The sequence below is a fragment of the Brachyistius frenatus genome, unplaced genomic scaffold (genome assembly GCF_029030835.1).
Source record: "Brachyistius frenatus isolate BFR_SWC_R1_liver_20210118 unplaced genomic scaffold, ASM2903083v1 Contig_102, whole genome shotgun sequence".
Taxonomy (NCBI): Eukaryota; Metazoa; Chordata; class Actinopteri; family Embiotocidae; genus Brachyistius; species Brachyistius frenatus.
The window spans coordinates 711,934-736,425 of NW_027210701.1; the positions used below are offsets into that span (position 1 = coordinate 711,934).

Consider the following 24,492-nt stretch of genomic DNA (forward strand, 5'->3'; position numbering starts at 1 on the left):
ACACCTGTTCTGAAAGGCCCCAGAGTCTACAACACCACTAAGCAAGGGGCACCACCAAGCAAGCGGCACCATGAAGACCAAGGAGCTCTCCAAACAGGTCAGGGACAAAGTTGTGGAGAAGTACAGATCAGGGTTGGGTTATAAAAAAATATCCAAAACTTTGAACATCCCACGGAGCACCATTAAAACCATTATTAAAAAATGGAAAGAATATGGCACCACAACAAACCTGGCAAGAGAGGGCCGCCCACCAAAACTCACGGACCAGGCAAGGAGGGCATTAATCAGAGAGGCAACAAAGCGACCAAAGATAACCCTGAAGGAGCTGCAAAGCTCCACAGCGGAGATTGGAGTTTCTGTCCATAGGACCACTTTAAGCCGTACACTCCACAGAGCTGGGCTTTACGGAAGAGTGGCCAGAAAAAAGCCATTGCTTAAAGAAAAAAATAAGCAAACACATTTGGTGTTCGCCAAAAGGCATGTGGGAGACTCCCCAAACATATGGAAGAAGGTACACTGGTCAGATGAGACTAAAATTGAGCTTTTTGGCCATCAAGGAAAATGCTATGTCTGGCGCAAACCCAACACCTCTCATCACCCCGAGAACACCATCCCCACAGTGAAGCGTGGTGGCAGCATCATGCTGTGGGGATGTTTTTCATCGGCAGGGACTGAGAAACTGGTCAGAATTGAAGGAATGATGGATGGCGCTAAATACAGGGAAATTCTTGAGGGAAACCTATTTCAGTCTTCCAGAGATTTGAGACTGGGACGGAGGTTCACCTTCCAGCAGGACAATGACCCTAAGCATACTGCTAAAGCAACACTCGAGTGGTTTAAGGGGAAACATTTAAATGTCTTGGAATGGCCCAGTCAAAGCCCAGACCTCAATCCAATTGAGAATCTGTGGTATGACTTAAAGATTGCTGTACACCAGCGGAACCCATCCAACTAGAAGGAGCTGGAGCAGTTTTGCCTTGAAGAATGGGCAAAAATCCCAGTGGCTAGATGTGCCAAGCTTATAGATATATACCCCAAGAGACTTGCAGCTGTAATTGCTGCAAAAGGGGGCTCTACAAAGTATTGACTTTGGGGGGGGTGAATAGTTATGCACGCTCAAGTTTTCTGTTTTTTTGGTCTTATTTCTTGTTTGTTTCACAATAAAACATATTTTGCATCTTCAAAGTGGTAGGCATGTTGTGTAAATCAAATGATACAACCCCCCCCTCCCAAAAAATAAATAAATAAATAAATAAATTTTAATTCCAGGTTGTAAGGCAACAAAAAAAGAAATACGCCAAGGGGGGTCAATACTTTTGCAAGGCACTGTAGATAGATAGATAGATAGATAGATTAGTAAATAAATAATAAGTAGATAAATAGATAAGTATTTGCTTCAGACAGGCTACATTTTGCTGATATTTTATTTTTGCTCATTTTGAAGGAAAACCTGTTGTTTGTATTAAGTGTGTTTAGTTCTACAGTGTGTGAGTCCTTCTTTCACCCCTCACAGCTGCAGCCTGTTAAAACGGCTCTCCGCGGAAATATGAGTGTTTTCATATGTTTTGATCGGACCTATGGGACACATGTGGACAAATATCCAGGCCACATGCTTCAATGTAAACAAGCTGCGCTCGGCTGCGTCTGTGGAAATTTCCACTTCCATGAGGCTGCAGAGTCACCGCTTCGTTCACAACAAACAGTCCCCCGCCCACAGAAAAAAACCTCTTGGCCGACCCAGCGCTCAGGCCACGCCCTATAAACGCGACCCCGATTGTCCTCTGCCTGCTCCTATTGGCTGACCCGAAGGTGTGTCATTCATCGTGACGTCGACGCTGTGTTTGTAACAGGACGTGTCGTTAGGAATAAAATTTAATAACACGCTATAAACACGTAACAGCGGCTATCATTTAAATGTAAATTAAGTAACTTTTATTTGTTTGTATCGTTAAATTAAATCTTCAGTTTCCTCCGTCCTCTTCTGGGGAAGAGGAGGACGGCCTCATGAATATTAAGTAGCTTTAGGACCCATAAGACCGGCCCCCTGCACCAAGGCGGACACATTCAGCATCCGCCGGGGCAAAACTTCATCGAGCTTTCAGACTCTCCGGTTCCGGCTTTCTGTGGGACACATCCCGAACTCTGGGCGCAGCGACATGGCTTTGAGAGGACAGCTTCTACGTCTCCTACGGACCCAGCATCGCCATACGTGCCAGCCGAGCAGAGCGCAGTCCGTGGCGGTGCTGGGCGCTCCGTTCTCCCAGGGACAGGTAAGACAATGAGCTCTTTTTCAGCCATGACTTTATGAACGTAAACAGAGAAATCACCTGTAAACTTTCTGTGTTTGTGTGGGGACAGAAAAGAGGAGGCGTGGAGCACGGGCCTAAAGTGATCCGGGATGCGGGGCTCATTGAGCGGCTTTCCTGTCTGGGTAGGTGCTGGTTATGTAACGTTGGATGAGTGGAACATGCGGGGAGACAGATTTGACTGCCACTTCCGGTCTGCAGACAGCCGGTTACATCACTGAAGGCAGTAAATATAAACATCAATGTCTCGGGGAGAAAGAGCTCATTCTCAACTCTGGCTTTGTATTTATTACACGATTAAATAACATGAATTAAAATTAGATTTGAACTTTTATTTCTTCAGCATGCAGTAGTTTTCTGTGATTTTCTCTCCGGGCGTCACATGTCTGCCGGAGTCATTTCACCTGCACATGCTCGGACGTAACGGGAAGAGGATGGCTGATTTGTTTCCACTGTGTCGTCACTGCAGACACTTCTTCAGGCCTGAATGAAAGATTGCACTTAAGGCGGAAAGAATGTCTCCTTTATTTTAGCAGCTCAGCTGAGTTTCCGAACCTCAGAGGAATGACAAAGGACATGGGTGACAACGGGGAGGTTTTTAAATAGCACCTAAAGTCAGAGCAGGCTTATCTGAGGTCCAGACACAGATAAATCTCTCTGGAGTGACCAGTACACTGTAGATTAATAGGATGCCACATCAAATATAACTTATTACTACTTTCGGGATGTAAAGTATTTATATTTAATCTTTTTATTTAACCACACGCCCATTAAAGTGGGGCTTTTAAATGTCACAATAAAAAGTAGGAGTTTATTGGGGGTGGGATTATCTTATAAAAGTGTTATTAAACAGTAATAAAAGAAAAATACCACCATCTACAGAGAGTCTGAAAGCAGAGGTTCATGTGGACTCTGTAGGAGAGTAAACGTGTAAAATGAGACTTTAGAAATTATTTTAAAAAGTTTTTAAAAGTAAAATATCCAGCAGCAAACTTTGCAAAACACTTATATAGATTGTTTTTTTCCGATGGTTATTATTTTGTAATAAAAGCAATTTACTGTATTTTTATGGCATTTAAACTTAACATAGGAAGAAGAATACAGTCAATTTCCAGGATTTTTTTTTTGTGACTAAGCAGATGTCACTCTAACCTCCCTGATGAGGACTTCTATAAATATGATAGATGTGTGAGAGAACAGAAGCTCCTCGCAGGTCTTCAGGGTGACACTCGGTGTGTTCCTGACATATTCGGAGGGTTACAGGTCTCAAGTGTGTTTGGTGGCAGACAACCGATCATCAGCTGTGAACATCAGCTGTTGTGTGAGAGGCAGGGCGACCCTCCTCTTCCTCACACGGAACATTTCAACAGCTGGCATCCTTACTGCACACTACAGTCCAGTGGCTGCATGCAAATACAACGAAATAATTGATTTTGAGGCATGATTCAAAAATATTTAAAGTTTATTATTATATTTTGAAATTGTATTTTAATGGGTTTTATGTTGATATTTTCAAGCCCTCTTACAGAAATCAGCTCAGAAGAGTCAGTGACATTTTTATAAATCTCTACTTCAAACAACTTTTATCTCTTTTTACACGTTAACTGTTTTGATTTGTTTTATACGATCACTGCTTTGCTGGATTTTAAGGCTAGTTTGATTTTCTTGCTCATTTGTTTTAATTGCACGTTTTATGTGAAGCACTTTGCAATGTATACGTCCAGAAAAGTGTTATATAAATAATGATTATTATGATTATTATTTTTTCTAATGCTAATAGCGTAATGTATATTTAAGCATGAATATGGACAATCATTGCTTTCATTAATAGCCTGTTAGTGATGTTTTTCCACCCATTTTTGAGAACTTACTTTTAGCAGCTGTACTTTTATGGACACCATTTTAATTTATGTTAGCATGTTGAGGCTGCAGGTAGAACTAAATTCTAATAAAAAAAAATTTTTAAAAATAGAACGTCCCCCTCACTGCTGCCTACAAAGTGGTTTTTAGAGGTCTGAGAAATGTCTGCTGAAGTTGGAGGCAACGCGTTGGCTCCTGATCCTCTTCCAGTTGGCCTGAGGTCAAATTGGCAGAAGTGAAAACAGATTTGGCTGCCAACGTGAAACCAAAGATGAACTGAACTGAATAACATCACCGTCGTCCTGCAAACTTTACGCTGTCAGGGTTTATGTCAGTTTGTCTCCATAACAAATGCATACATTCATTTAAAGAAGCAATCATGTGGATTTAAATGCAGGAAACGGAATGCGTGTACACCTGCAGCAGATCTGATCCTGCATTTCAAATTAAACTAGATGAGAACATGCAGCCGAAGACTTGAACACATGTTTGAATTGTCCTGCAAGAGATGCTCACTGTTGCATCAAGACAAGGGCTATTCCTGTCCCCTCTGCGAAAGGTAATGAGCCTCTGTGGAGAAACTCTATGCCGCCATCGAGGCTCAGGTTCTCACATGAAGCACCAGTAAGGTGAATCACATCACCTGTTTACTTCTCGGTGGAGATTCTTTTGGTTCTCACTTCTGTAGCCAGTGAAACCTGAGCTGGGAAATGGAATGAATGGAAAGTGCTTCGTCACTAAATGTTCCACCGGCATTGAGCAACTCAACCTCAGACTGCGAGCTCACAGAAATCCATGTTGTATCACACTAAGGAGGCGACACCTGCAGCCCCCAAAACACACGTGTTCAGGTCCAAAACCATCTGGCTGCAGGTTCTGATAATGCAACTGTTAGATGTTCTGAGGATAAAGCATGAAGCTGTGATTTAGCGTGAATCTTTCTCGTGTTTCTCAGACTACTCCGTCCACGACTTCGGCGACCTAGACTTCCACTACCTGGAGAAGGACGAGCCCTACATGGGCGTGAAGTTCCCTCGCACCGTGGGAGCGGCCAACAAGATGCTGTCCGGAGCAGTGAGCAGAGGCGTCGGCGCCGGGCACACGCTCGTCATGCTGGGAGGAGATCACAGGTAGATATCTGGAGCAGCTGCTGTGTATCACTTTACATCCAAATCTGACTTATAGAAACAGCAGATGTTTATAAGGCACCTCTTCTTTTTTTTTTACAGCCTTGCTATTGGATCAGTGAGCGGCCACGCCCAGCAGTGTCCTGACCTGTGTCTCATCTGGGTCGACGCCCACGCAGACATAAACACGCCCATGACGTCTCCGTCGGGAAACCTCCACGGACAGCCGGTGGCGTTCATGCTCAAAGAGCTGCAAGATAAGGTGAGCAGAAATATTACTCAGACTACATGTTGTGATGAAGGCTCAGTGGGAACACAGACTGTATATAAAAGTGTTCGTAGCTTCCAGGTCTAAAAAGTGAGGCCGATGCAGAAGTGCCTTAAGCTGCAATACCACTGAATGCCACTAGAGGTCGGCTCCAAAAAGCCTCAGGCTCCATAGATTCCCATTCAACTTCTTTCATCAAATACAAAGTCAGTAAAATGTCTCCACCAGTTATCTCAGTGTTGTTAGCTCAAGTCACTCCTTCTAATTAGTTTTCCGGAGGTCCATCTGAAAATAATTAATTTTATTAATTAGAAAATAAGCTTGAAAAAGATGTGTTTTTGGAGGGGTGTGTCCGTTTGATTGATAGGCCTGTGGTGCAGTCAGGTTACAGCTATCGGTGGGTGGGACGTAGTATCGTCAGGTTACCAATCAGATTAGTCAGATCCACCGCTGGCTCCTCCCCCGGCTCGTCCAAATACGGTCACTTCCTGCTAAAAAAAAAACAACAAAAAAAACAAAACAAGATGGCGACGACCAAAATGCTGAACTCAAAGCTTCAGAAGAGCAGCTCACAAACCGACAGGTGGTTGCTGCTTTAGTGGTGACCAGCTTCATCAGATGGGTCATCAACAGGTTGCTAGGAGCAGATATGTTGAAACACATTTTACTCCCAGACGTGCAAAAACGTGGAAGCTGCATTTCCTCTGTTTACCGTGAAGTTGAAGGAATACTTTAATACTACTACTTTTAACAGAGTGCTCTTGTCCCTCCACTCAGGTGCAGGACATCCCCGGGTTCTCCTGGACGAAGCCGTTCCTGTCCTCCAGAGACCTGGTGTACATCGGACTGCGGGACGTCGACCCCGGAGAGTAGTAAGTACAGACTTTTACTACGTGATTAAGATGTAATCACTGTGGAAATAGTGCTTGATGTTATTTTGTTTGCTGCAGCCACATCCTGAAGAGCCTGGGGATCCAGTACTTCACCATGAGGGACATCGACAGACTCGGCATCCAGAGGGTCATGGAGGTCACTCTTGACTCCCTTTTGGCGAGGTACTGCACCGTCGTAGTTATTTCTAATGCACACTTTACTTATTTTGTATATAAACAAATAATTTCAACTTTTCAGTCTCATTTAAACCTTCTTACCTCCTCCAACAGAAAACAGCGACCGATCCACTTGAGCTTCGACATCGACGCGTTTGATCCGTCTCTGGCTCCGGCTACAGGAACACCGGTGAACGGAGGGCTGACCTACAGAGAGGGAATCTACATCACAGAGGAAATTCATAACACAGGTACAAACAGATGGTTCAAGTTGACAAAAACTTCCTGTTAAACAGTAGTTGTGTTGCTGTAAAAACATCGGTTTAGATTCCTTTTCTTAAAGATCTTTTACTCAGAGCTCACAACGGATTTAAAAGTTGAATTTTCATGATGAAGTGATAAACAGTCTTCTTAGTGCTGATCTGAAAAATTCCAGCCACAGGGCTTAACCTGAACCAAACAACTTCTATCAAACCAGATAGAAAAATACAGCATGGAAAATATTAGTTTGCTGAATGGCAGCTCAAATAGTTTTAGACTTGTTTTAGTACTAGCTTTGGATTTCTGTTAGGGGACTGGTTTTAGGACTGGTAATAAACTGGTTTCAGGGCTAGTTTTAGTCTGGTTTTAGGAATGGTTTTTTAATTGTTTTTTGGACTGGTGTTAGACTGGGTTTAGGACCGTTTTTAAATTGTTTTTTAGACTGGTTTTAGGACTTGTTTTTGACTGGTGTTAGGAATAGTTTTGGACTGTTTTAAGACTGGTTTTAGATTTGTGTTAGACTGCTTTTAGGACTGGTTTTAAACTGTTTTTTGACTGGTAGTAGGACTGTTTTTTTTTATTATAAGTGTTAATAATAAAATAAATAACAATAATAAAGTGTTAATGAGCCCGTTTATGGTTTTGCTGATCTAACCTGTGACCGTGTTAACGTGCAGGTCTGCTGTCGGCCATGGACCTGGTGGAAGTGAACCCCGTCCTGGGGGCCAACAGCGAAGCCGTGGAGGCCACTGCCTCCTTAGCGGTCGACGTCATCGCGTCCTGTCTGGGACAGACGAGAGAGGGCGCTCACAGGTCCATCAATGTGATCCCCTCGGAGAAAAACGACACAGAGCAGCTCTGCCTCTGAGAGCGTGACGCGCAGCTACAAACTTTATCAACCGCATCCCGACCATTCCGCATATTAAGACTGCAAAGACCGAATCTGTTTTAGTGGCTGGCGTTTGGAAGGTTTTGTTCCCGTCTCTCTGTCTATGATCTTTAATCAAAATTATGAAAGGGCTTTGATAAAACGTTCACACCGGTCCTGCTGAGAGAAGCCGCTGACATAATTTAGAAAACCAATATTGATGGGACAACGGTTTGTTAGTAACTTATTTTGTTCCTGTATGTCGTAAGTTAAGAGTGAGAGGACACAGCTGCACGTATTTATCCTGTGTTTGGTTTACAAGAGAAGGTAGCTGCCTCAGAGGTAAGAAGCACCAAGTCTGGTTTAGTCTGAGGTTCACGCGCTCACGTGGATGTGCTAGGTAGTTTAAACTAGTCTTTTGAACCAGCTATGGTTACTGTATTTTCTTTAGTTTACTTTTTTATTTTAACAAAGAAGATTGTAGAAGGACCGTGTGTATTTATGACTTCTTCTCGTAATCAAGCTTGAACTGATTTAGTGTGTTCTAACTTTGATTTGATGTGGCCACTGAATGAACATTGTTCTTGTAACAAAGAGGTTCTATTTTGGTCTTCCATAAAAAAAAAAAAAATTCATTTGTAAAGGTGTCTTACTACTTCTTTACATTTCATCCTCTGGGGACAACAAATGTCGGCACAAAATGACGAGCTGATGCATCAAAGGATGTCAAACATTTTAAAAGATGCAGGAAAAATTGTACTTGATAAGAGTCGTTAGGATTCATCTTCTGGGGAAAATGAATGTCTGAGGCATCAATCAAATATTTGTTGAGACATTTCACTAGACACAATGAACATGAGCCTCAGTGGGACTATAGTGAAAGTCAGGAATTTAACCTAAGTATGTTATCCTCTGGGGACAATGACTATCAGCACAAAATGATGAACCAATGCATCAAAAGATGTGAACATTTTACAGGATGGGTGAAAAATTTTACCCGATAATGGTGCTGGCAGAAAAGTCACCAGACTTGTTAGGATTCATCCTCTGGGGAGCATGAATGTCTGGATCATAGTCCATGGCAATCAATCCATGTGTTGAGACAATTCACTGGACACAACAAATGTAGGCCAGGTCAGCGATTCACCAAAGGTATTCTATCCTCTGGGGACAACAAATGTCAATAAAAAAATGATGAGCCAATGCACCAAAAGATATCAAACATTTTACAGGATTCGTGAATAATTTGACCTGATAATGGTGCTAGCAGAAAAGTCAGTAGATTCATTCAGAATCATCCTCTGGCGAGCATAATTTCATTCAGAAGTTGTGTCAGTGGAGTAAAGCCGTATGATGACACTGCTATCATTTAGCATGGCTAAAAATCATGCTAATACTGGAAATAAAATAAGAGCCAGTTTTTGTCCTTTACAGAACTTGTTATTGGTATTACTGCTAATAGTTATATAGCAATATTTAATAATTCAAATGAAAACCTTTGTACTTTAGAACAAATAAAATTTAGTACTTTTGTGTTTTTAAAGAAATATAAAGTCAATATTTTAGACACAAACGTCAAATTAAAATAAACTACTTCCTCCTACCAACCCCACCCCCCTCCACCTGGCCCACATAAACATGTTTTTGTACATCACACCTGGATGGCATGATACGGATGCAGAGGACAAACATGGACCACTTCACTGACACCGCACCAAAAATACCCTTATCACCGATGATTTGGGAATTAATTGGGTCGTAACAGATGCTGACCTGACCTGCAGCTCCAGCCTGTCACTCCACAGCGGATGTTTTTTCTTTAACCTGTCTGGAAACATCACATAACAGAGCAAACCGAGGTTAAAGATTAGCTTTAATGGTGGGAAGGCTGTCGGATGACCTTTGATACCTGTGATTTGTTATACAGTGATTAGACGTTGAAACATTCACACGTCTGTAGTAGAGTTTCAGTGGGATACTGGGCACGACAACACTGAGGAAAAATAGATTAAACTGGTGTCATTTCATCTTTTTCTGTTTTCAAAGTAAAATTTCACATTTGACCCGAGAGTGTACGGATTGAAGAGCAAGTCGCTGACATCCCTGCCATCAGAAATGTCCACAACATCTTCCTGCAGGGCGTCACTGGCGGATAAAACAGTGCAAATCTCAGGTCAGAGAGTTTCTGTGTCTTTGGTCCATTACCAGGTTCAACCACCTGCTCACGGACACAGAAGCTCCCCTCGGTGCCCTCACAAGAGCAGCAGGACAGTTTTATTGCTATCGGAAAGTCAAGAGGAGAAAGACGCAGACAATCTTGAGAATCCACAGTCAATTTTCACACGGCGACAGTTCGCTCATCGCCGGAAGAACTTGAGGTAAATCACAGCGCCCAGGATAGCCAGCTCCATTAAAATGATGACAGCTAACAGCAGCTTGTTGGTCATCAGCCTAAGAGACAGGAAACAAAACGACGGGCAGAAGTTCAGGTAAAATGTTCTTTTACACAGATTACAGAGGTAGATCGGAGGCTTCAGCAGTGAAGCAGGTGAGTGAGGTCGTGATGGGACCGTGGATACAATAAACGAGGGTTCATCCCACGTTGAGAAAATAAAAAAAGATGAGAACTGAAATATTTCTGTGATGTGCAGAATGTTTATTATGACAGGAAATGACTTCTTCATTAGTTTGCAGTTACATTTTTGGCAATTTTACCAAAATAAATAAAATGAATCATGTAAAACTTTGAAAAAAAGCCTCTGAAAAATTCCACATTTTTAATCGGAAGAGTGAAAAAAAATTAAATAGGCTTTTTGACTTTTTAGAGTATTTCATTAAAAAAGAAAAGACATAAAATATTTAACCTCCTCTGGGGAAACACTCACCGCCGTGACATGGCACGAAGAATTTTTCTGCTTCGACTGAGGTTCTCTCCGGTGTTCACCAACTAATCACAAACAAAACAAAGAGGAGATTTAACACACTGATCGTATTTATGAGCTGAACGACACAAAGCTTCTGAAAACAACTAAAGACGACCTCCAAAACGCAAGTATTTACTTTTATCATTATTGATCAGATCAGAAGTAATAAGATCATTTCTTCTCTTCCTCTGTTCTGGTTTCAGGAAATTAACTAAATGTTTACTGCGTTCTTATGGAAAGATGAAAAAAAACAAGTGTGAAACCATTTCCAGACTCTTTGGTGATTTAAATGTCCCGGATGTTTATTCTTAGCTTATAATAGCAGGTGTCCATTGTGTTGGGAGGATAAAGAGCAGTCTGAAACAGGTTGTTTGGGTCGCTTAAACAAAAACAAAAAAAACAAAAAATCATTGCAGAAAAAAGAACAAACGCTCGGCTCACTGACTCTTTGTGGTTTCAATCTGAATGTTTAAACCTCTGAAGACCTTCAGAGGAATCTCTTCATCTCTAACACGGTGTGGCTGCTGTTTAATTTAATGAGTTAAAAGCCATCAATAACCGTGATGTTCGAGATGCTGTGAGAAGCAGAGGAAGTGTGCTGCAGCAGTGGGAGAGTCTCTGACCACAGAGCTGTGAGGAAAGATATTACAGCAAGAAAATTACTTGTAACCGTCTGTTAGACAAGCAATTATTAAGATGAAGGTTTAAGTGGGTCAGACGTGTGCTGGCACGGCTGCAGACACATTAATACAGTTACTGTGAAAACACTCTGGGGCTCAAAGCAATATGTCGTTTGGTATTAATCCTCCACCGTCCCCCGGAGGAGACGCAGTGATTGGTCCAACTCTCACAGTGAAGCTACATTTCGCCTTGACACCGATGGAGGGAGCTCAAGTTCAGAGGTCAGGGTTCAGGTCGTCTTTGAATTCAGTTAATCTCAGTTAGACCTTTTATTTACTGGTACTTCACCTGCTGTATGAAGCATTAATCCAATGTTTCAGAGGGACCCTGAAAGCATCATGAACGCACGATGTGCACAGGACTTCTTATGATGTCGTCAGACACTCTGGTCGACTTCACCTCTTTTTTAAAAAAATTGTTTTAATTATCTTTTTTGTGTGTTTGTCTGACAACAACATCTCAAACAAACCACAGCTGCAACGTCCAGTAGTGCACAAAACAAACGACAGTAAGTAGCATCTTGCACGGAGTAGCAGGAAGCAACAACCTTCAACAGGAAGTACTCCATGTTTCATCTCTTCATCAACATCAGCACTTAAATTCCACGTGTTTTTCTGACCGCTGGTACGTGAACATTTGCCGTTTGACCGCTCACTCTGTTTCTGGTCCGGTCCAGCTGTTCCCGCTGCTCCCCCAGCTCCTCGATGATGTCCGTGCCGATGTGCTCTGTCTCGGCGGCGAGGCGGTGACTCCGCTCGATGCTCTGGCTGGCGTTGTTCAGGGACTCGGAGCCCTGCAGCAGCAGGGCTCGCTGGGACTGCTGGTGGGTCTGCAGAGGCAGGAAAAAAAAGTTAAAAATTAAAACATTTACAAGAAGAAAAACTCAGAAACGTATACGTCCTTGGAAAACAATCAGTTTTGTTTTAATACATTTCAGAGGTGCTTTTGGACATAATTAAAAGGTCAAACTCACACTCTGCTGGTTCTGTGAAGAGTAGATCCCCTGGTGACTCCCCTGCAGCGGCTGGGAGGTCGAGCCGAACCCGGGCGAGGAGCTTTTCATGTCCCTCTGCAGCTTCCCCAAATCTCGGCGGTACAGACGCAGCTTTGTGCTCATCGTGTTTCGGTAGGACAGAGGAGCGTCACGCAGCTCACCTTCCAATCCCTGTAACTGGAGACAGATGAGGTGGAAGAGGTGAGAAACTGAAAGCAGAGGTCAAATTCAATGGAAAAATTTGACAATTCCTGTATGGTTTGTCACTCGTTTTAAAGCCCGTGGTGGAAAATAACTGAAGTTTAATTCTGTGGTGCTTTACATGTCAATTTATAAATCTACTCCTCCACATTGTTGATTGAAATCTTTTTTTTTTAAATTAAACTTCACTGCATTTGTTTGAGAGTTTTAAGATACCTACACACAGATGTTTCAGAAATAAAAGATGTGATTGATTTAGATCACCTAATAGGCCTAATAGAATAAATCACAAATCAGAAGCTGCATTTTAAAGACTCTTTAGCCTCTTCATAATAATCTAGTTCAGGTTTGATGAGTCTAAGTATAGTAGTTTTACATCTGGTTCAGGTCTAATGTGGTCTAGATGTGGAAAAAAAAAAAGCAGTGAAACATCCCAATTTTTTGCATTTTATCAAAGAGAATAAAGGTTTTGAAAATCAAAAACTGTGTTTTAAAGAATCTTTAGACTCTCTAGGATAATCTAGTGCAGGTTTTACTAGTTTAATTATAGTGGTTATAGATCTGAACCTGGTCTCATGTGGTATATGTGAAAAAAAAAAAGCATCGTCACTGACAGAATAAAGGTTTAAAAAATGTGAGTGTGTTTCTCGGCAGAGTTCAGGACAAACAAACGAATCAGAAGCTAACTTCAGGGTGGTTTAAACAGGCAATAATACACAGAGGTTTACTGAAACTGACACGAAGTGAAAGGAAATGAGCTAACAGCTGTATTAACCATCAGATAAACAGAGAGCAGCTCACCACTTCCTCAGCCTCCCCGTGCCGCTCATCGAAAGTCCTCACCAGCCTCTTCCTCTCCTCTGCAGGTGACACAGCACAGCTTTCAGTTATAAAACACACAGCGTGTCTTTCAGACAATTAACTCGTTAAACAAACTGTTTACCTCCGTGACATCTCAGAGCCCTCTCTGGCATCAGCTTCAGCTCCTCGTACAGAGATAGGTAGATCTCGTGCAACTTCTCGAATTCCTCCGAAGACATGTTGTGATATCTGTGGCTCTTTCTTTATAAACTATTGTGTCTTTTGCTGTTAAAAAAAAAAAAAAACACACAAATTACGGTCACAGCTGGGAGTCAATCTCGGAGTTTTGGTTTGATGCTAATCAGATCCGCGGGACTCTTCCGCATGATGGCCCTCGTGACTAAAAGTGCCTTAAACTCCGGAACAAAAAAAACCCCGAAAGAAAACATTGTTTCGGTGCTAAAAAATTAAAGCAGCATAAATTTTACATTCTGTATAAAATGTAACTAATTAATACTGCAAAGGTTTTTTTGAAAACAACCTAAACGCACCTTAACAACCATTTTACGCAGGCACGAAGCGGACAGCTTTCCAAGGCCTTCTGGGAAGTGTCGTTTTTTAACAGGTATGCCTGAGAAAACGTATTATGGTTTCTTTTGGACAAATATTACAGTAGTTATTACGTTATTAGAAACTATTAAATGGGTCTTGATGTGTAAATGTGTGTGCTACAACAATTAATTTAAGTTGATTATTCAATTTTAGGCGGGGATTTGATTTCCTTCATCTTTTGGATGTACAATTATTTTGACAATGATTATTGTTGATTTCTTTTGTGTCTGTTGGTTTTTATTTATTAGTGTCAAAAGTTCAAATTAAGTTTTTATAGGTAAAAAATATTAACTAAATAAAAAAAAAAATGCTCATAATCTGACTACTGCCAGTTCCATTCTTGCAAGTATTGAAGACTACAATCCCATGATTCAGCTGGCGGTGTATCTGCGCCTCGTACCCCTCTTTGCTTTGACATCAGCTGTTCTGCCTCCACAACAGTAGCATCCTGCTGGAAGAGACAGGACCGCGATGTTTCTCTTCCTAATGATCGCGGGTGTCGGAGCGGTGACGCTGCTGGTCATTTCATTCGCGCCTCACATACGGTAAGAAGCAGAAACGGTCGTTTTCCCGACTGAAATCCGGCGTTTCACACATCACGGTCAGGCTTGGTGTTGGTTGACACTGATGTAATTATTAACGCTGAGGTCCATTTCATTATTACAAAACCTCCGCCTGCTCTTTTAATCCCACTTATCCTCCCTGTTAACACCTTTTTTTCATTTTTTTTTTTTTTTCATTTATTTCCTGGTAATTTCACACGATGCTGATTGATTTCCTGAGCAGAAATCAATGAGACACAAATGTTGGAGCAGTAGGAGTTTCTGCACAGAGATGAACCGGGTGTCTTCCAGCTGAGCGGCTCGGGCCTATCAGCGGCACGCGCGTGGGAGGAGTTCTATTTGTATGCATCACTCCGGCTGATCTATTGGTGACGGGGCGGTGCTGATCGGTGGGATCAGGGGATCGGACGAGCTGACTGCTGCTCATTGTCCAACTTTCTATGTGAATAATTAAACCAGTCCGTCCACATGTCCAACCCTAACGAGGACATAAGTTATACTGACTCTGTGTGTGTGTGTGTGTGTGTGTGTGTGTGTGTGTGTGTGTGTGTGTGTGTGTGTGTGTGTGTGTGTGTGTGTGTGTGTGTGTGAGTGAACAGGAACTACGCAGCAGGAGGAGTGTGTAAATCCACAGCTAGCCTGGATGGGAAGACAGTCCTCATCACCGGGGCCAACACAGGCATCGGGAAGGAGACGGCCCTGGACCTCGCAATGAGAGGTGACTTTTTTATATATATATATAATTTTAAAATACTACTCTTTAATCTGCATTGTAGTAATTTTATTATTTTTGCAGAAATTATTGTCAAAAACAGTCCCGTTTTTATGTCTCGGGTTGTACGTCCATCACGTTCTCGTGATATTTCAAGAATGCCTTGAGGGAATTGGGTCAAACTTGGCATGAACATTCACTTGATACCAAGAATGAACTGATTCGATTTTGAGGGGTAAAGGTCAAAGGTCATGGCAGCTGTTACCCCAATTCGACACATTCCCGTGAACATGATATCTCAAGAACGCCTGAAAGGAATTTCTTCAAATGTCACAATCATTCACTTGGCCTCAAAGATGAAGTGGTTTGAGATGGGTGGTCAAAGGTCAAAGTTCAAGGTGACTGCGACCTCTCGTCACTCTCATACATCTGTCCTGTTCTCGTGAATGCGATGTGTCAAGAATGCCTCAAGGGAATTTGTTCAGATTTGGCAAAAACATGAACTTTGACTCAAAGCTGAACTGATAAGATTTTGGTTGTCAAAGGTCAACGGTTGAGGTCTCATCCATTTTCCACTGTGAACTCGATATCTCAGGAATGCTTTGAGAAAATCTCTTCCAAAGTGGCACCAACCATTTATTTGGACTCAAGGATGACCTGATCAGATTTTGTAGGTCAAAGGTCAAAGGTTACTGCGAGTTCACATCCATTTCTCTTTGTGAGCGATATCTCAGGAGGGCTTTCTTTTTTAAAATCAAAACAAACAGGAGTTGAAGCTGTTTCCTTTGTACTCGCCGTGTTTTAAAAGCTGTCCGATATTTTATGTTTTTGACATAAAATGTGTGTCTGCTCTAACAAACAGTTTTCTGCATGTTTTCCCTCACATTAGGTGCTCGGGTGATTATGGCGTGCAGAGATGTGGAAAAGGGCGAAGAGGCCGCGGCCAGCATACGAGCATCATGCTCCACAGCAGAGGTGGATGTCCGGGAGCTGGATTTGGCCGACACCTGCTCGATACGAGCCTTCGCGCAGAAGTTCCTGAGCGGTGATGAAGAGGAGCGGTTTAATACTCATATCTACATACAGAGCTGAGTGTATTCTTATCTAACAGGGTTTTTCTTCTTCAGAGGTCAACCATCTTCACATCCTGATCAACAACGCCGGCGTGATGATGTGTCCCTACACAAAAACCATCGACGGCTTCGAGATGCATATTGGAGTCAATCATTTAGGTACAAACTCGCATAGATCTACTGTAATCTATAAAGTCTCTAACAGGAAGTGAAAAGTCCACAGGGATCCCACTCCGAGTCAAACTCTGACGGTTACTGATAGAAAGTTGAATTTAATAACCTCTAATGAAAATTACACTGTTTGTAAAAGGCAAGGCAAGGCAAGGCAAGTTTATTTGTATAGCACATTTCAACAACAAGGCAATTCAAAGTGCTTCACATGAAACAATTAAAATCATCAAAACATAAGGCAAAGGAAAAGGAAATTTAAAAACAAGAACATTGATCGAAACATTAAAAACAGTCATTAAAACATTAAACAAGCTAAAAATAAAATAAAAGTTGCAGAGCAGTTTAAGAAATAAAATACAGTAATAAAATGCAGAAATGCAGGAAATTGATCAACATCCTTGAGTCTGATTCAATTGAAGGCAGCAGCAAACAGAAAAGTCTTCAATCTTGATTTGAAGCAGCTGAGAGTCTCAGCAGACCTGCAGTTTTCTGGGAGTTTGTTCCAGATATGTGGAGCAGAAAAACTGAATGCTGCTTCTTCATGTTTAGTTCTAACTCTGGGAACAGAAAGGAGACCCGTCCCAGACGACCTGAGGGGTCGGGATGGTTCATAAGGTCGCAAGATCAGAAATGTATTTTGGCCCTAAACCATTCAGTACTTTATAAACCAACAGCAGGATTTCAAAGTAAATTCTTTGTTGGACAGGAAGCCAGTGTAAAGACCTCAGAACTGGAGTGATGTGATCCACTTTCTTGGTCTTAGTGAAGACTTGAGCTGCAGCGTTCTGATTGACTTTTTTAGAGAGACCTGTGAACACACTGTTACAATAGTCGAGTCCACTGAAGATGAATGCATGGACAAGTTTTTCCAAATCCTGTTGATACTTAAGTCCTCTAATCCTTGATATATTCTTCAGGTGATAGTAGGCTGATTTTGTAATTGTCTTGATATGGCTGTTCAGATTGAGGTCTGAATCCATAACTACACCTAGATTTATGGCTTGGTTTGTGGTTTTTAACATCAGTGATTGAAGCTGAGCGCTGACTTTCAATCGTTCATCTTTGGCCCCAAAAACAATTACTTCTGTTTTATCTTTGTTTAATTGAAGAAAATTTTGGCACATCCAGTTGTTGATTTGTTCAATGCCTTTACCCAACCCTTGTATGGGATTATAGTCCCCTGGCGATATAGTTATGTAGATTTGTGTGTCGTCAGCATAATTATGATAACACACTTTGTTTCTTTCCACAGTCTGAGCCAGTGGAAGCATGTAGATGTTGAACAGAAGAGGCCCCAGAATTGAACCTTAGGGAACACCACATGTCATTTTAGTCCGCTCTGATGTGTAATTAGCTACAGACACAAAGTATTCTCGGTCCTTCAAGTAGGATTCAAACCAGTTTAGTGCTGTGCCAGAGAGTCCCACCCAGATTTTTAGTCTGTCCAGTAGTATGTCGTGATCGACCGTGTCGAATGCAGCACTGAGATCGAGTAATACTAAGACTGAAATTCTGCCACTGCCTGTGTTTAAGTGGATGTTGTTGAAAACCTAATCAAGAGCAGTTTCAGTACCGTGGTGCTGTCGAAAGCCTGACTGGAAGACATCAAAACACCTATTTATGGCCAAGAAGTTGTTCAGCTGTTGAAAAACCACCTTTTCAATTATTTTACTTAAAAATGGGAGGTTTGATATTGGCCCGTAATTTTTCATTGTTGCGGAGTCTAAATAGCCTTTTTTAGGAGAGGTTTGATAACTGCAGTTTTTAGGGCCTGAGGAAAGACACCTGAGAGAAGGGATGAGTTTACAATTCATAAAAGATCAGTGGTCATGCAGTTTGAAATATTTTTGAATAAGGGTGTTGGTATAATATCCAAGCTGCAGGAGGAGGACTTCAGATGTTGTATAATGTCTTCCAGACTTCCATGGTTGATTGAATGAAATTGTGTCATGATATTTGAATGGATCATATTTAGAGACGGGGACAACACATATCCTGTGGTTGGTGTGGAGGCACTTACTGCTTGTCTAATTTTCTGTATTTTGTCAGTAAAAAAGGAGGCAAATTGATTGCATGCCCAGGTGGATTGGAGCTCAGCAGCTACTGACACTGGAGGGTTTGTTAGCCTGTCGATGGTAGCAAATAAGGCACTTGTATTGTTATTGTTTTTGGTTATGATGTCAGAGAAGAAGGACTGCCTTGCATTTCTCAGTTCCAAATTATAATTGCGAAGTCTTTCTTTATAGATGTCACAGTGAACCTGGAGATTTGTTTTTCGCCACCTCCGCTCAGCTTTTTGACACTCTCTTTTCTCTATTCTGACCAGCGTGGCATTTCTCCAAGGAGATCTTTGCTTACCAGCAACAACCTTCACTTTAGTGGGTGCAATAGCATCAATAACATTTTTAACTTTAGAATTGAAGCCATCTACAAGCTCATTGACTGAGATGCCAGAGAGGGCTGGTGTGGAGGAGAACCTCTGAGTAAATAGTTCACTGGTGTTTTCAGAGATGTAACGCTTCGTCACCACCTCGGTTTGGACATTTGTGTGCAAGGAGATTGAACTCTCAAAGAAAACACAGAAATGATCAGAGAGTGCAACATCAGTCACAGCAACCTTGGAGATGTTTAGACCTTTGGTGATGATGACGTTCAGAGTGTGTCCTCTGTTGTGGGTGGGTCCTGTCACATGCCGAGTGAGGTCATAGTTATCAAGGACACCACATAGTTCTATAGACCTTCTGTCCTGGGGATTATCAACATGGATATTAAAATCGCCAACAATAACAACATAGTCAAAATCAATACAGATTATAGACAGCAACTCAGTAAACTCATCAAAGAAAGTTGCACAGTATTTAGGAGGTCTGTAAATGTTTAGGAATAAAGCTCGAGAGGAATTTAGAGACACATATTCAAAAGAAGTAAAATGACCAAAGGACATCTGCTTGCATTGAATAAAATAGCAACTCCACCTCCTTTCGTATGAGCTCTTGTTTCACTCATGAAACTGAAGTTGTGAGGTGTTGACTCAATAAGATCAGCTGCACTGTTATCTCGGTCCAACCACGTTTCAGTTAAAAACAAAAAGTCAAGTTTGTGCCTAACAATAAAATCATTGATTAAAAATGTTTTTCCTGACAGAGACCTGACATTTAATAAAGCTAAGTTTAATGTGTTTAAAGCTTTATTTGCCCAATTTATTTGGACAGGCTGTGGCTGACGAGAAATGACTGTTAAGTTTGATAACTTTGCAGATTTACTATTATTTCTTTGCAGCCTCACCATTCTTTTTCTATAGACTCTCAGGACAGGGATTGAGAAGGCTAGCTGCATACGGGGCCCCGACTTTTCCTGGAGTGAGTGGAGAGGAGGGAGACCTCGATCGGGTCTGGGGGGTGGAAGTAGGGGCTGGTGAGGGAGGTAAAGACTCCCCCTCTCGGAGGGGGGAAGAAAGTGGGTGATAAAAGTGGGCAGCACGGTGGTGCAGTGGTTAGCATTGTCGCCTCACAGCAAAAAGGTTCCGGGTTCAAATCCGGTCCTGGGCCTTTCTGTGTGGAGTTTGCATGTTCTCCCTGTGCTTGCGTGGGTTCTCTCCGGGTTCTCCGGCTTCCTCCCATCACCCAAAAACATGCACCTCAGGTTGGTTGGCGCCGCGGTCGTGGCAGCCTGTTGCAGCATCTCCCCCTCGGGATGCTGCTGTAGCGAAAGAATTTCCCCTCAGGGATTAATAGAGTACAATAAAAATAAATAAAAATAAGAGGTGGTCCCTGATGATGAGGTTGGAGACTCCTCCTCTTGGCTCTCCTTAGGCAGGAGGGGTTGGGGGGGGCTATCCTTCCCCGAAGGTCTCTACGGCGATGTTGTGGGGTTATCTGTTGTTTAGACTCCTCTTGTCTCATGTCCTCGGCAGTGGGAACACACTGGTGACGCAGGAAGTAAAATAGATTAAAGGTAAACATTCGTACCTCTAATCTTGTTCAGTTGTTCTTGTTCTTGTTGACTTGTTCAGGCAAACTCCATCTGCCTTAAAAGATGTCTGCGCTCCCAGAAAAGGTAGAAATTGTTCATAAAATGTACTGGATGGTCAGTACATGCAGTTGACAGCCATTTGTTCAGTGCAAACAGCCTGCTGAATCTTTCATCTCCTCCTCTGACAGGTGGAAGAGGGCCTCTGATAAACACCTCAGCTGACTGTGTTTAACAGATCAATAAAGTCTCGCTTCAGAACTTCAGACTGTTGTTTCACAATATCACAGCTTCCTGTATGCACGATGATGTTTTTCACCGTGGGATGGTCAGCCACGATGTCCAGGATTTTGTCTCTCATGTTAGAGACCATATCTTTCGGAAAGCAGAGCATTTTGATGTTCTTACTGCACATCGTTCTACAATCTTTTACAGCAAAGTCACCAACAATTAGAGTTTCAGGCCCAGTCATTAGCTTTCCCTGCGGCCTTTTACGTTCACGTTTACTCTCAGTTCTTACCCCGCTTTGAGAAGATAGCTGCTTATCCAGGTCATCAGATGGAGATTTAGGATCCTGCAACAATGGAGCAAATCTGTTTTCAAGTTGTAGGCTCGGTTGTTGTGGAGGTTTTTTGCTGGTTCTCCTTTTCTCAGTGGTCCTTGGCTGTGTCCTGCTGAGTGCAGGGGTTGAGGAGTTCTGCCTGTGTGGTAGTGCAGGCCAGCCAGTCGCATCACAAATCTCAGGGCACTGGGCTCGGCCTGTTAGTCGTCCTCACACATCCTGAGGGTATGAATTCCTCTTCAGCTTTGCACCGAGAGAGTTCCAGGGAGGACTACTGTTTGAAGATTCATCATCTGCTGTACAGCCCTCCTGTTTCTAGTTGGCTGGGTCTTGGCTTGCGTTTGTCCGTTTGCGTTTTGAGTCTGTGGTAAAGTGGTATCATTCCCACACAGTCCATTTACCTCCACGTTCACTTCTAGTCGATGGGTTTTTGTTTCCAAGACTGCAATCTTCTGCAGGAGTTTGTGGTAGTCGTCCGTGGAGAAGGGAGGCATCTTGCTGCTGCAGAGGACCGCTGACTGATCCTCTATACATATAATAAATCAAATCCACCGACTCACCTCTTATCAGGTCACTTCCTCCTGACGTCCCTCCTGATCGGGTTGCTGAAGCGCAGCGCGCCGGCCCGGATCGTCGTGGTCTCCTCTCTGGCGCACAACTTCGGCTGGATCCGTTTCCACGACCTGCACAGCCAGGGCAGCTACAACAGCGGGTTGGCGTACTGCCAGAGCAAGCTGGCCAACGTGCTGTTCGCCAGAGAGCTGGCGCGCAGACTCAACGGTACGAAAACAGAGGAGAGTAGACGTGATCGTGGTGTTTAAAGACCCTGCAGTGTGCACAAGTTTATACCGTTTTAAATCCTAAAAGTAAAGGAAGGACTCGGCTCCAAAGTGTCATCATTTTGTTGATAAAAAAAAAAAAAAAAAAAAAAAGATGAATGTTAAATGTGAGGCCATTTATTCTGAGCGAGACTGTTTTTTTTTGTGGTATTAATTAAGAGTAAATAAAATGCTTCCCGTTGCTGCTACCTCAGGCACCAAAGTGACGGTGAACTCGGTCCACCCGGGCACGGTGAACTCTGACCTGACGAGACACTCGACGCTCATGACGATACTCTTCACCGTCTTCTCCATGTTCCTGAAAACGTCGCAGGAAGGAGCGCAGACGAGCATCTACTGCGCGGTGGCCGAGGAGCTGCACTCCATCTCTGGGAAACACTTCAGGTAAAAGACGACCAGCCAGGAAATAACTCGGAGCATTAAAACAGAAGGCTGAAAATACGTTTTACTGACAGGGAATTATTACATTTAAACTTCTTTGTTTAAGAATACGGCTTCATTCCCGCTGCCTGCTTTAAAACTTTTAAAGCTTTAAAGACCACAGAACACTTGTCACCTTTACTCTACATCAGTGACTCTAACATGGTTTTGCTTTTAAGACAGTTTGTCATTTTTATTATTTGATCGTGCACTACTCCTCTTTACAATGAGTCTGACATGTCCACTGCTGGGACGAGTCAGGCCAACGCCTCAGTCATTTCAGGTTAAGTCCCTTTTACAACCATGGCACTAAAAAAGTTGGGACGCCATGTAAAATGTAAATAGAAAAAGAATGCCAGGATTTGCTAATCATGTAAACCCATAATTAACCCTTAACCCTTAATTGTAATACTCATGATTGAGTATAAAAATATCTTTTCAGAGAGGCAGAGTCTCTCAGCAGTGAAAATGGTAACAGGTTCACCACTCTGTGAAAGACTGTGTGGGAAAATAATGCAACAATCTAAGAATAATGTTTATTAACGTAAAACTACAAAGAATTTGTAGATTTCATCATCTACAGTTCATAATATCATTAAAAGTTTCAGAGAATCTGGAGAAATCTCTTTACACAAGGGACAAGGCTGAAAAGCAATATTGGATGGTGGTGATCTTCGGGCCCTGCATTAGAAACAGACTATTCTGTCATGGAAATCACTGCGTGGGCTCAGGAACACTTCTGAAAACCATCTTCTGTGAGCACAGTTCATCGCTGCATCCACAAATGCAGGTTAAAACTCCACCATGCAAAGAAGAAACCAGATTTAAACATGATCCAGAAACATTAGATTTTTGTTTGTTTGTTTGGTCTATCTTCAATTAAATATCATTACAATCTATTTTCATTTACATTTTACACATCGTCCCAACTTTTTCAGAAACTGGGTTGTGGTTTGATCCAGTTGCAACTTTTAAACTTCAGAGTTTTCTGAAATGAATCAGAGCCCCTTAAAACAGAAGCAGAATTATTGATCCTGATTATTTTAACTGCATCTATAAATAAGTGAAGTCTCATTAAAAAAAAAAAAAAAAAAAAAAAGTGCCGCAAAATTGAAGAAAAAAACAACAACACTTGGGGCAGTGAAGCTGATAATCATGCACGAGGTCAAGGAGAAATGTGATGGTTGCACCCAGAGTGATGACTCATACCATCATTAGGTCTTATGTAATAATCACTCCTCCTCCTCCGGTTTCAGTGACTGTGCCCCGGCCTTCGTCGCCCCGCAGGGACGCAGCGAGGAGACAGCGAGGAGACTGTGGGACGCCAGCTGCGAGCTTCTCGGCATCGAGTGGGACTGAATCGACTTTTTTTTTTTTTTTACCTCAGCTGTCCGAGGAGTTCCTCCTTCATTTCTGTTGGCGATCATTTCATTGGTTCCTTTACGGTCTTCGATGTTCTGTATTTATGAATAAGCAGTCAGGTAAATTACGTCAGCGGTGCGATGATGTGGAGTTGCTTTTTCGTGTGACGACGTAGTAATTACAGCATAATAACGTGAGTATTTTGGTGCTCTGCAGCAGCTCCTCGGGCCAAAAGCACTCGATTGAATTATTGTGAAAAAACACAAATAACTCTTTTTGACTCTATTTTTGTGACACAATGTGAATACAGTGTTGGCAAAAAAAAAAAAAAAGCAACTTGATGTACTGTAATGCTGTAGGATACAGTGCCGGGTCGACGCAGGGTAACAGACCAGCATCTTTCTTTTCTGATTTCTCCAGAATTTGCAGTGAAACTGAATTTTTGTGCCAACGTTTCTAAAAAAACAAAACAAAACAAAAAAAACAACTGCAGGGGTTCTTAGTTTCCAGGTTGATTATTAAACTCTCGAACATCCGCGTGAGTCTGAGCCACAGTCACAACTCCAGTCGCATTAAAGTATTTTGTGATAACAAACAAGATTGAGGAGGTTTTTCTATGTCATTGCGATGCGTGCAGCGATTCTTTTTCACCCACTTCATCGGCTCGCTCTGCACATTCCTGGACTAACGACGGTTTTTACATCCATCGGGATCTTCATGTTTGGTTTCGCAGCATTCACAACGCAGGGTTGCCAAGAGTTTACATTCTGTGTTTTCTACAAGTGGAACATGCCTTTTACTACATTTACATTCATTTTCAGAGTTGAATGTTTACATTTTATGTAAATAAACTGAATTATTACTATAAA

General features: G+C 42.3%; 3 protein-coding genes across 3 annotated transcripts; 2 read left to right on the plus strand and 1 right to left on the minus strand.

Moving 5' to 3' along the window:
- Window positions 1-1,994: 1,994 nt before the first annotated feature.
- Window positions 1,995-8,374, plus strand: arg2 (arginase 2). Its single transcript, XM_069711595.1, has 8 exons — window positions 1,995-2,270; window positions 2,359-2,431; window positions 5,122-5,296; window positions 5,396-5,555; window positions 6,339-6,433; window positions 6,512-6,616; window positions 6,725-6,861; window positions 7,549-8,374. The coding sequence occupies exons 1-8, from the start codon at window positions 2,157-2,159 to the stop codon at window positions 7,737-7,739; spliced, it is 1,050 nt and encodes a 349-aa protein (XP_069567696.1). The 5' UTR covers window positions 1,995-2,156; the 3' UTR covers window positions 7,740-8,374.
- Window positions 8,375-9,452: 1,078 nt separating this feature from the next.
- vti1b (vesicle transport through interaction with t-SNAREs 1B) lies at window positions 9,453-13,714 on the minus strand. Its single transcript, XM_069711572.1, has 6 exons — window positions 13,483-13,714; window positions 13,341-13,399; window positions 12,318-12,515; window positions 12,000-12,173; window positions 10,625-10,686; window positions 9,453-10,190 (listed from the first exon to the last, which is right to left on the minus strand). The coding sequence occupies exons 1-6, from the start codon at window positions 13,577-13,579 to the stop codon at window positions 10,097-10,099; spliced, it is 684 nt and encodes a 227-aa protein (XP_069567673.1). The 5' UTR covers window positions 13,580-13,714; the 3' UTR covers window positions 9,453-10,096.
- A 652-nt stretch (window positions 13,715-14,366) lies between these two features.
- On the plus strand, window positions 14,367-24,492 carry rdh12 (retinol dehydrogenase 12). The gene is made up of 7 exons (XM_069711579.1): window positions 14,367-14,497; window positions 15,115-15,233; window positions 16,117-16,272; window positions 16,355-16,459; window positions 21,573-21,782; window positions 22,036-22,225; window positions 23,518-24,492. The coding sequence occupies exons 1-7, from the start codon at window positions 14,424-14,426 to the stop codon at window positions 23,618-23,620; spliced, it is 957 nt and encodes a 318-aa protein (XP_069567680.1). The 5' UTR covers window positions 14,367-14,423; the 3' UTR covers window positions 23,621-24,492.